Source organism: Syngnathus acus, chromosome 5 (genome assembly GCF_901709675.1).
Source record: "Syngnathus acus chromosome 5, fSynAcu1.2, whole genome shotgun sequence".
Classification (NCBI taxonomy): Eukaryota; Metazoa; Chordata; class Actinopteri; order Syngnathiformes; family Syngnathidae; genus Syngnathus; species Syngnathus acus.
Window position 1 is genome coordinate 7,669,705 of NC_051091.1, and position 11,673 is coordinate 7,681,377.

At 43.9% G+C, this 11,673-nt stretch overlaps 1 protein-coding gene across 1 annotated transcript; it reads left to right on the top strand.

The window, feature by feature from the left end:
* Positions 1-310: 310 nt before the first annotated feature.
* nr1d4b (nuclear receptor subfamily 1, group D, member 4b) lies at positions 311-8,568 on the top strand. The gene is made up of 8 exons (XM_037253062.1): positions 311-842; positions 4,313-4,624; positions 4,733-4,821; positions 4,908-5,052; positions 6,203-6,750; positions 6,844-7,029; positions 7,120-7,330; positions 7,411-8,568. Exons 1-8 carry the CDS (start codon positions 824-826, stop codon positions 7,605-7,607), a joined length of 1,707 nt encoding a protein of 568 aa, XP_037108957.1. The 5' UTR covers positions 311-823; the 3' UTR covers positions 7,608-8,568.
* Positions 8,569-11,673: the final 3,105 nt, after the last annotated feature.

An 11,673-nucleotide genomic window follows, 5' to 3' on the forward strand; every position in this document is an offset into this window, starting at 1 on the left:
TAATCCTGATGATCTCCCACGAGTATTTCACACCGAGTGGGACATCTTGTCAGCTCTCGCTCGCATCTCTCCATCTTGCTGCGAGCTCAGGCAGCCTATTTGCATAAAATGTGTGTCAGTGGGGCAGCGTTGGCTCACATGCCATGTGCACATGCAGCAGAGCTTTAAGCAGCATTCCAATGTGCAAACAGCCCAATGAGCCGTCTCCGAGCGGGGGTTCTCAGCCAATGAGAGGCCGAGCACGAGCGAGCGGAGTGGGGGCGTGAGGAGGAGGCGGAGGACCAGGAGGGTGGGGGCAGAGAGAGAGAACGAGAGAGACGCATCAACAAACGGACGGGCGGCGGAGGGGACACGAGAAAAGGAGAGAGGGAAAAAAACGGTCACATTTGTCAGGCACCTGAAAACGTGCTGGTTATTTCAGGACGCGTGTTGCTTATTGATGAGTGGGGTGTGTTTAAACTACTTGCACTCTAATCGTGTTTTCATGGTGACTGTACATGGCAAGGAGTTCAGTGTGACAGAGGAATCCCTTTGAGCCACACGTCCGTAGAAAGCCATTCACCTCGGAGTTTTTTTCTGGTAGGAATACAGCATTGCTCTATTCCTCCTACTTAAGAGTTTTTGCTCTGCTGACCGGATTTTCTCAAGAACCCCCCAGACCAATCCCCTGTGCACATTTTTGTGATTTGTGGGATACACTCTCTATGCCTTGGCAGTTCAGGACTCTTTCACCTGTGTCTAGCAAACTCCTCGTCAGCGGCAAACTGAGGCGCTAAACAAAACCAGAACAACGGAAGCAACGTCTGCCTATCTACTAGGAAACATGGAGAATAGCCCCGGAGGTAAGCCTTCTTCTCTATCAACCCATAGCGACATAATGTGTTATAAATTATCGTAACTGTCAGTAATGCGGTTGAAAATTGGATGTTGTGCGTATGTCGTTGGTTTATTTCAAATGTACAAGGTGCTTTAGGTGGGGAAAATATGTGGATGAATAAAACTTGCAATAGTCTTTATTCATGTCCAGGTTCTGTTGCGACTTGATGATCAATCTGACTGACAGCTGCAAGCACGGGAAGCTGCATGCTTATGGAGAATAAGTGACCTTTTGGCACTTGACTTTCGAACAATTGCATGTAAACAAACTCACGTGGAGTAAGACCTAAAATGCCCCTTAAGCATGAGGATGCATCTCCGCCCCTCCCAAAATGATGACCTTCTTATCGCTTATTTAAATGCATGCATGACACGGCGCACCCAATATGGTGATATCGCCTCTAAAATACCGTGGAAATCCCAACAGAGGCCGTTCTAAGTACGTCAACTTCCCCTATATCGTTTCAAGTGCCATGTCTTTTCCGTGCCCAGTGCATCATGGGTAGAGGCGGCAACGATAATACTTGCCGATCATGCGGCCGGTTTCCTACACGCGGCCCCGCCTCGCCCCACCTCGAGCACACAACACGTGTAACAACCTCGTTGTCCACGTGCCGCGCATGATTTCCTCTCAGCCTCGCCCCTCACGGATGCTCCTCTCCAAGCAGGCTCGTGCACGCTTGCTCGCTCCCGGGGGCCAGCACGGGGATTCCTCAGCGAGTTTGGTCAGTGGGTCAGAGGGGTTTAAAAGTGTCCTTTTGCACAATTTAATAAGGGAGCTTTGCAAATTACTCATTAGCAGTCACAATCAAGTGTACTTCATTGTATTCTAGTGAAGTGAAACATATGTTCATCCGGTAAGACCAGCTTTTCTGGCCAGCAAGAGTCCTCAACACGAGCCTTTAATTTTCTTTCATTTAATATAATTTCATGAATCAATTCTTTTGTGGCTTGGAGGGATGTTTTCCAGTACTGATGCTCATAAACTTTCTGGTCAGAGTCAGCAGGAGGGTTGACTAAGTCATGCAGTGCAATAGAAAAATATTATTTGTAAAAAAAAAAAATGTCCCCAAAAGTTAATTATTTGCTCTTTACAAGTTGAATATGAAAAGATGGCATTTAAATTTAAATGTGTTTATGTCCATCAATTATCAACTGGATTTCCACTTATCCGATTCAGGGTCATAGGGAAGCTGGAGCTTAGCCCAACTGACTTTGACCGACTACCAGGCAATCGCAGGGCAGGTGTTAACATGTGCGTCTGCATGTCTGAATGCGTCACAAATGTACTTAACACCACGAGGAACATTCTTCTCGATTTCTGGAGGAGTTAAGATGACGCAGATATCAAAACTCTGTGAGTCACATCTGTGGTCTAGGTTACGTTGACAAGTCACGAAATTATAGTACATATCTCTGGTAATGAAATTGGTACAACCCGCCTCTACCAACTGAGGTTTGTTGTTCATGAAGTTCGGTCGATCACTTTGACTTCCTTTACCAAAACATCCCGTTCATAAAACATACAAGGCCAGCCTTTGCACGTGGGTTAGGGCTTACCACCCATGCACAACCGTAAATGTTCACACAGAGGTTGGGGAGGGGTGGGGGGTCTCTGAGTCATGACATGAGATTGATGTTTATACACTAAGCTTGCCACGGTCAGATGCCTAGGAGGCGGGAGTACACGAGATGGGAAGTCATAGAGAACTGGCAAGTGGGAGGGGGGGTGGTTTGTTTTGTTTATTCTATAGCTCTTCGGGCCCTGTGCGAGTCCACAGATCACGTGTTTCAACTTGTGCATGACTACAGCGCTGTATTCTCAGAGCTCACTGTGACACCCAGTCAAACTAGATTCCAGGAAGTTGTTAGGGGGCCAACTGAATAGTTTTCACTGGAGAGGGCGGATGAGGAGCGTGTTGCTGAATGAAGGGAGGAAGTTTGTACCATGTGACGCCGGCTGTGACTCAGATGGTAATCATGTTCATAAAACCTTGTTCACACACACACAAACGAACAAGCAGCACATGGATCATCATTGTGTCAAGTCACGGCTACCTCAGGCTCACTCGCAGTTGACACGTGTGAGGAAGGACAGGAATTAAGAAGGGAGGCACTTAAAGCCTCCAAGAAACACAGCACGTTTTTTCAAGGAGAGCACTGGAGCAAGAGGCTAATCGGCTATTCGAGGCTGATTCAAGGTCATTAATGGGAAACGTACACAAAAAGAAATGATAGTGGGAATGAGCCAAGGGTAAACAGTCTCTACTAGTAATCTGGTAGACCAAATAGTAGATTATTGGTGATTAACACAGCAACGTGACAAGTTTGTCTATATATCCTTTTTGACAACCTAACCCTCTCCAAATAATCTAACTGCTGCTATAAAGCGATGTATAAAAATAAATGTAGTCTTAAAATGATTCAGTTGGCCCACAATTTAACACTAACACTCTTCTAGATTCATTGATCCAAAGTATTATATATTGAAAGCACAGTGATAATGTGGACTGGAGCCAATCAGTTAGCTTCAGTATTCCCAACGTGATCTCGGCCGAGCGCCAAGTGTTGCACTGCTGCTGTTGTGTACACGAGACTGCGCAAAAGGGCCTTGTGAGCCGGGCGGGAACTGTGTCAAGAGTCCATGTGAGCTGGCGGTCAGGTGGCTGGCGGATAGATGGGTCTGCGTGCTCAGAGCCAAACAGAAGAGGGAGGGTGGGTGGCTGGTAGGAGGAGAGGAGGATGGAGACGAAGGGAGGGGTAGCAGGAGGCGTAAGGATTGTGGTGAAGCGAAAGCGGGCGGGCGGGGAGGGAGTTGGCTGGCTCAGGCTGCACGTGAGAGGGAGTCTTTCATCTTGTGGGAAGAAAACTGTCTGCAAAACAAGGGGGATGGCTGCGGGGGAGTTGCATTCAGGGGTAATAGGGCATTTCCAACTTGATGTGACATCCTTGAACAAAGGCCATGTTTATAGCTCATATGAGGCAGTAACAAAAAAAAGCTGTATTAAAAAAAAGCAGATAGATAAATGTAGGAAATATTTATGTTGACTTTATTTTTTTGTTTTCTTTGCAGCATATTAAGACAATTAAATATTACATATAAATATATATTAAATGTTTGTGAGGATCTACTTTCATGGAGCAAAAGAAAAAGAAATGATTAAAAATGTCACTCACCATTAGCTACGCTTCACCGAGCTGTGGCTGTTTGGCGCATTCGAACAATGATTATGACCCTGATTGAATACCAACTCACTTGGCAGTTTGTTATTGCAAAATGAATAAACTTGTTGGCATGCAATAATAATAATAATCCTCCAATGAAGGATCACTCTATTAAATCTATTCGGGGTCGAGTCAAGTCGTTAGCTTTCAGCTAATTCTGGACGTTGAATTCAATATTTAATTTCTCTGCATGTTTTTGTGTATTCCCCAGGTGGTGTCATCCTTTATGCCGGCTCCTCTGGCAGTGCCAGCCCAAGTCCTGGCAGCCCATCCAGTGGATACCAAACCCAGTCGCCCTCCTCCCACTCGCAACCCTCATCCCCCGAGGGTATCTCCTTTCAGGAGATTGGGCCCATGAAGCAGCGAGGGGAGCAAAGGGGAGGGACGCCTTCCCCGAAAATGGTCTTCCAATTTCCAGAAGTCAACAATGCTCCAGCTGCCCAAGTTACAACTGTGTCATCGGCCACCTACAGCCATCCCACAGTGGCCAAAAGACCTTGTGGGTTTACTAGCACCTTCCCAAGTAAGTACATAGCCTCTACTCTCCCACCTGTCGTCTTCTTTTTCCGTCTACCTGCTAGCAGTTAGCTATTACGTTCCTCTCATAAATGACGTGCTTACATCTTCACAGAAACCGGAGGGATGGTGCTTCTATGCAAAGTGTGTGGGGACATCGCATCCGGATTCCATTACGGCGTCCACGCCTGTGAGGGCTGCAAGGTGAGCTCGCCAAAGCGTTATTCCCTTTACCTGGCAAAATCTTATTTCTGCCGGAGATATTGAACGCTCCTCTCATTTGTCTGCAGGGTTTTTTCAGACGCAGCATTCAGCAGAATATCCACTACAAGATGTGCGTGAAGAATGAAAACTGTCTCATCATGCGCATGAACAGAAATCGCTGCCAACACTGCCGCTTTAAGAAGTGTCTCTCCGTGGGCATGTCCAGAGATGGTAAGAGATGTGCACACACTATAAATGGAACATGAGGCATTTGCATCGCAGGGCGAGTTGTTCAATCGATCACAATGATCAATTATGGTGGATTATAAATCCACAGTCATAATTTGAAGAAGCATTGCTGCTTTTCACTGATTCTTTTACTCTCCTCTATCCTCCCTCCCACTTTCGTTTGTAGACTTCAGTTTCCTCACTCGTTGCCTTCTGATTTATGACTAGAGGAGCTTAAGAGTCCCAGTAGTCATCAATCACCGAGAAATTGCGACAAATATAGTTTATTTTGGGAAATTGGGACACCAGAATTGGTGATCATGCACTCAGCGTGATGCAGAGCCTAACCTCTGCTTTCAGGCAATCTTTCATTAATCATGGCAAAAGTGAGTGTTCCACTTTAGGTGTTATACATGTAATCTGGCCTTTATTGAAAATGTTCACCGCAAGGGGCTCCGGCCTCTTGGGAGATGGGCAAACTAGGTGACGATACATCATCTCTTTTTGGAGCAAACATTTTTAGTTGACCTCAAAAAGCTGGAATGTAATGTAGGACTGAAAAATTGCCAGATAGTTCAGTCGCTCACAGCAAAGGCAGAATTATAAGTAAGAATATTATAAAGGTAGAATTAAGAACCGGTTAATCGTTGGGATTTATGTTTGTTAATCTGCCGGAATCATTTTTATGTCATGTATTGATTGGCAACATTTGAAAATTTCTTTTCCCCACCCAAACTAATTTCTACCTCCCTTACCTGCCTCTTATCTTTTTTAACCTTCCCCCTGGTCAATTTATAAATGACATCATATTTAGCACTGTTGACCTAGTGACCTAGTTCTTCAGCTCAAAAGAAAGGCAGCGTTCAAATTTGAGACAGAATGCGAGGAGTGACGGGGGGGAGTGGGGCATTGTGAGAGCATCGACGGAACTATAAATAGGGCTGTCAGAGCAGGAGCGGTAAAAAGAGGGGAGGGCTGACCGTAATGCTGGAGGGAAGGAACGAGCTGTCCGATGTGGTGACGACTTTAGAACAACATTAATGTAGAGGCTTTTGAAGTTCTAAACTGTGACTGTTTGTAAAAGCATCAAATTTGGGCTTTTGCAGAGTGTGCATTCTAACAGAAGGGCTCTCTCTCTCTCTTGCTTCCTCAGCTGTGCGTTTTGGTCGCATTCCCAAACGGGAGAAACAGAGACTCTTGGATGAGATGCAAAGCTATATGAACAGTCTAAATGAATCTGCCTCCATGGAGATGGAGATGTCACCTCCCTCCGACACCCACTGCAGCCCAAAGAACCAGACCAACGAAGGAGCGGGCTCCGCAATGCAGTCGTACCAGAGCGACTTAATAAACAGCGAGAGGAAAACTCTCAAGAGACCCGCCAGCAACAGCAACATTGGAGCTACTTTCCACAACGCTCCTGCGCAGGTGCAGGAAGCGGCCGCAGCACAGGCGCACCACACGTTCCAGGGAGACCTGACATCGGGATACGGCGTCCCCTCCAAGTGTCCCGTCGCCCACAGCAACAACGACAACGCATCCAATAATAACGCCAACATTTCCAAGTACAACTTCAGCAATCAAAATCAGTGTCCCGTTCGTGGCGGCCTTTCATCTCAGCACTTTGCGGGCAATCAGAAGACTGATTCTCAGAACCAAAATTCCTGTCCTTGGAAACTAAACGGTGGAGCCAAAGTCTTGGTGAGCCTTGAAACATTCTTCCATTTTTTTCACTCCTCATAATGTCAGTACGAGGGAGCTAATGTATCTGGTCGTTTTGTCTTCTCCTAACAGGCGTGTCCGCTCAACTCTTGTCCGGTGGCTCCGGCCAGTCGCTCCAGTCAGGAAATGTGGGAGTCCTTTTCGCAGTGTTTCACCCCTGCCGTCAAAGAAGTGGTGGAGTTCGCAAAGAGCATACCGGGCTTCCAGACTCTCAGCCAACAGGACCAAGTCATGCTACTCAAATCTGGCACTTTCCAGGTACATTGCGTAACCTTGTATGGCTTGTTTACATGCGATAACGGCGGCAGCCTCCGAAGTTCGTCCAATGACTCTTGTATTGATTTGCAGGTGCTGATGGTGAGGTTCTGCTCATTATTTGACCCCAAGGAGAGGACCGTGACCTTCCTCAATGGGCAGACATACTCCCTGGCATCGTTACGGGCGCTGGGCATGGGTGTTTTACTGGACGCCATGTTTGATTTCAGCGAAAAGCTCGCCTCTCTGGGTTTGGAACCAGACGAGATGGCTCTTTTCATGGCCGTCGTGCTTGTTTCAGCTGGTAAGACACAAACTTATAAAGGCGCAACGCATTCTCATTCCGTCCATGTTTCTAACTTATTTCCCTACCGTTACCTTTAGATCGTTCTGGTATCGTGGATGTGGGAGCGGTCGAGCAACTGCAGGAGAACCTAATCAAAGCTCTGCGCACACTAATTACGAGTCGCCGGCCGGACGACAGCACCCTCTTCCCCAAGCTGCTGCTACGTCTGCCGGACCTGCGAACCTTGAACAACCAGCACTCCGATAAGCTTTTAGCGTTCCGCATTGACCCGTAAACGAGCACGAGGCCCGCTGAGATATCTGCTTCGGTGGGTGGGGGGGGCTTCTTGGCTTCCTATTCAAGCCGGGCCCGCCGCAGATGTCGGCCGGCCCCTGCGTGACGGATGCTTGTTGTTGGAACTTGGCCGAGTGCGATGGCGTGAGAGAGGGGACTCTTCAAAAGCTCAGCAGGGGAGGCGGAAGCCCTTGAACTCAACCGATTGCTTGCTTCCAAGACTGTCAGTTAAACGACTTCAAACTATGTTCTTCCTGGTTGGTTCACCAAATGCTGACCTCTCCTCCCTGAAGTTCTCTGTCGGTCTATTGTCCTCTAATCCAACTAGGCAGCAAAGCACACACACACACTCCAGTGGCTTGTACAAACCTTCACCAATGACGAATTTTGACTGTACATTCTCACCTCACCTATAAATGGCATGCTCCAGACATCAACAAGTCCTTCAACCCAGAGTAGATGAGAGCAATAGAGATGAAGCCAAGCTAAAAGAATGGTTCATCTGTGCTCCCATCAGCTATTTTCACATCATGAGTAAATCACCTTATTGTGGAATGAGAGATATATAATGATGTATTTTTAAGAAATGAAAATAAGTTGTATTGTGTCGCTATGTGCTAATCAGGGAGAAATTATTGGTCGCTCAGACCGAGTCTGATGGGTTTTCACTGAATATGTTCTTTGTAAATTTTTGTAAATATTATGCTTGGTTGGTAGTATGAAGAGTCTTGGATATGTTAATGAAGATGTTAAGTATTGCATTAAGCCAGCATCATTAACAATATATTATAAATTGCTCCATAAACTGCATTTGAACCATGCACTCTGAATATAAACTTTTTATTTGAGAATATATGAACGAACTAAATGTATTGTCAATTGACTGCATCACTTGTGTATATTTTGTAACTGTTTTGTGGTTACACCATAGAGTACTATTATTAAATAATGTTATAGAGAAATTCCCCTGTGCTCATTTTCATTCTTAATTTTCCGAACAGGATGTTTTCATCATCGTTATCAATGCCAAGACACGACATGCACAGTAACCTAGCAACAGAAGCAATGTCTCCACTGGTCTAAAAGGCACGACGGCATCATCAACAAGGAAAATCGGAATTTTCTAGGGCGTGCTAATAAGTAAATATGCAACAACAAATACGCAAAATAAATATTTGGGGTTGCCAAGCATCTAGAAGGAGCTATTTTCCCCACATAAAATGATCATGGACATGGCAATTCCAGAATTTAAGAGCTCCCCAGACAGGCTATGAGACAGAACAAAGAGAATCGCCTCATTCATAGAAGTCCTTGGAAATTTGTACTTGGTTACGTTTAGGAAGAATATCTGAAAACAGGAACTAATCTTTATGACCATAAAATTTGCCCTATTTTTAAAACCAGCCTGGAGTGGACTCATATGACCTCTGCCCAATTGTGATTGATGATAAAATGTCAAGATGATCTCATCTAGCACAATTTAGCAACATCCTGTGGGTTCTTTTTTATTTATATAATTATTATACTTATCATGCTCCCTAAAAGAGGAATGGAAATTGTATTTTTCTTCTTAATGTGCCATTTCAAATAACAAACATCTGACAATGCTGAGGCAGCAGTGCGCCACAAAATCATGAATTTGAGCAAAAGGGTCAACAAATCCAAAACGAGCAAGCCTAGTTCACAGGACCACACCTGTTTGGGAAGGAATAGCAGAAAGGCGGAACAGGTGTTAAGTTTGACATTCAACACTTGCCCTGTGGTTTGGAAAGCAAATGCCACTGTCTAACAAGTTTTCGAAACACTACAGCAGACAGTAACATCACACCTCATTTCTTAATTGAGTATTATGAATGCATACTTAGGCTGTTATATACTTTGCTTGGTTTTGCATTAAAGGCGCAGGCTGATCATGCATTTAAAGTTTAAAGGTAATCTGCTGGAGTTTATTTTGAGGCAATGACAATAGGGGAGCACCTTTGTAGCAATGGAGGTTTTATACAATATTTAGATCAATACCTGTCAGCATTTGTTTTCCTGCAGCCAATGGAGTGAATCTCAGTTAAAAAGGCAGAAAAAGGCAAGAGGCAATGTGATCTTTAAGAACCCTGAGGATGTCTGAAATGCAGACACCCCCTTATTATAAACATATTAATGAAAGAAAAAGAAAAAAGGTAATAAATGGCCGTACGTGTTTTCACAGGTATTCTCTTTCACTTCCGGGTCTTCAAATAAATGAAGTAAACCAAACCATCAGCACAGCGAATGTCTTGATCCAAGCCAAGCCACTTTAGGACACCCTAATGTTCTGCTGGATCATATTTCACAGCTCAGGTTTAAAGGGAAATGAGCTCCAAATATAGCTGCAAACTGCAGTTGTTTAATAAATTGTGGATAAAAAGGGCTACACATCACTATTTGTGACCATGACTACTTTTTGGGCAAAGACGCGCTAAATTTATTTAACACAATTTGTTATACTGTCTTCTCCTGCCACCTGGTGGAAAGACGATGGCATTGCATGTAGAAATATTCAAATCCAGAAATATAAGATTAGCAATAATTCAATCACTAGTCAATGCATGAATCAAATACTTGTCTCACATATGCAACAATAGAATAATGTACACAACAAAATGTTTCCTCACAAAAATAATAACTCAATTTCAAACAACGATGAGTTTTTTTTTCTTTCAATTTTGTATTATTGGGTACTTAGAATAGAACGGAACCACAAAGTGGAGGAGAAAAAAGAAAGACATCGGTAGACAGGTAAATGATGACATCTTTGTTGTAATTTCCCATCATGCTCAGTGCTACGTGCAAGCAGGACACCTAACTGAGCCGCTACCTGCTGCAAAACGTCATCTTGAGGTGATTGTAACACAGATCGGGAATGCTATTTGTTGGAAAAGTAAAGTTCAGGATTGAGTACGTGCTAAATTGCACTTGCAAAGGGAAGGATGTGCGTCGATCGCCAACTTCGAATTGTCTACACATGGCGTCGATGCGATGGTGAGTCCAACATTTTGTCGAGAAAGTCCATAAAATGTTTTGTTAAACATGCACGTATTTCGCCTGGAGTAGTCGTTTTCACAAAATGCATTATGCACAAGACAAAACAAGAAAACACACACAAACAAAGTGGCTGTGAGTTGTATTTGTTGAGTTGTTTTTTTTTTCTTTAATTTATTTCACTGATTGAGGCAGAATTCGCGGATCTAGGGCTGTTTCATTGAGCCATCGCACAAATATTATTTACATCAGAAAAAATTGACAGCATGTCAGCAAACACAAATGTCACAGAATTGTCACAGTATATTGAAATATAGTCAATTCGTAGCGTGTATTTGCTGCTACAGGGTTGACACCAGGAATATGTTTGACAGTCACTTTTTTTTTTTCCAACTTTTAAAAATAATTTTACATCTTTGTTGGTTTGAGGTAATTTTTCCTTTTTTTTTTCTCAATTTAAAAAAAAAAAAAATTACATGTCTTTTTGTTGGCTTAGGATACTTTTTTAGGGGGACAGTTTTTCCAATCAGAAACCCTATATGTGTGCCTGCCAAGGGGGTGATGTAAAGCTTGCCAGTAAATCTCATTATTAAACCATGTGACGGTCATAAGAGCATCATAATGTTCTTAACTTCCATCTTATTAGTCAGCAATTACCAAACCAGTCTCTTACACAAAGCATGAGGTCATAGGTCACCTGGTTGAAGATGGAGTTGAAATTAAGGATCATGTTTGTACTTTACAGCAGAAATGAATATTGTCTGTGCCTCCTACTGATGCGTACCAATGATGTTTATGGTCCATGATCTCGGAATTATTGAAGAAACCCAATGATATGATAGAAATGCAATTCAAAATTTGAGGACATTTGAGTGATTTATTGTTTGCTCTTCGATGATGGAGCATCTCAAATGAAGGAGAAAGGCCTCATTGAGAGAATTAAACAACACATTTGTTTATTTAAGAACAATGGTACAGTCTGGCTTTATCTGGATGTTTGGAGACTACCTGTACTCTTCTAGAGCACGCTCGTTAGAAAAAGAAAGAGGGGA

Coding starts and splice junctions, on each gene's coding strand:
- nr1d4b (XM_037253062.1), top strand. Junction 4,625..4,732: donor GTTTACTAGCACCTTCCCAA/GTAAGTACATAG, acceptor ACATCTTCACAG/AAACCGGAGGGATGGTGCTT. Junction 6,751..6,843: donor ACGGTGGAGCCAAAGTCTTG/GTGAGCCTTGAA, acceptor TTCTCCTAACAG/GCGTGTCCGCTCAACTCTTG.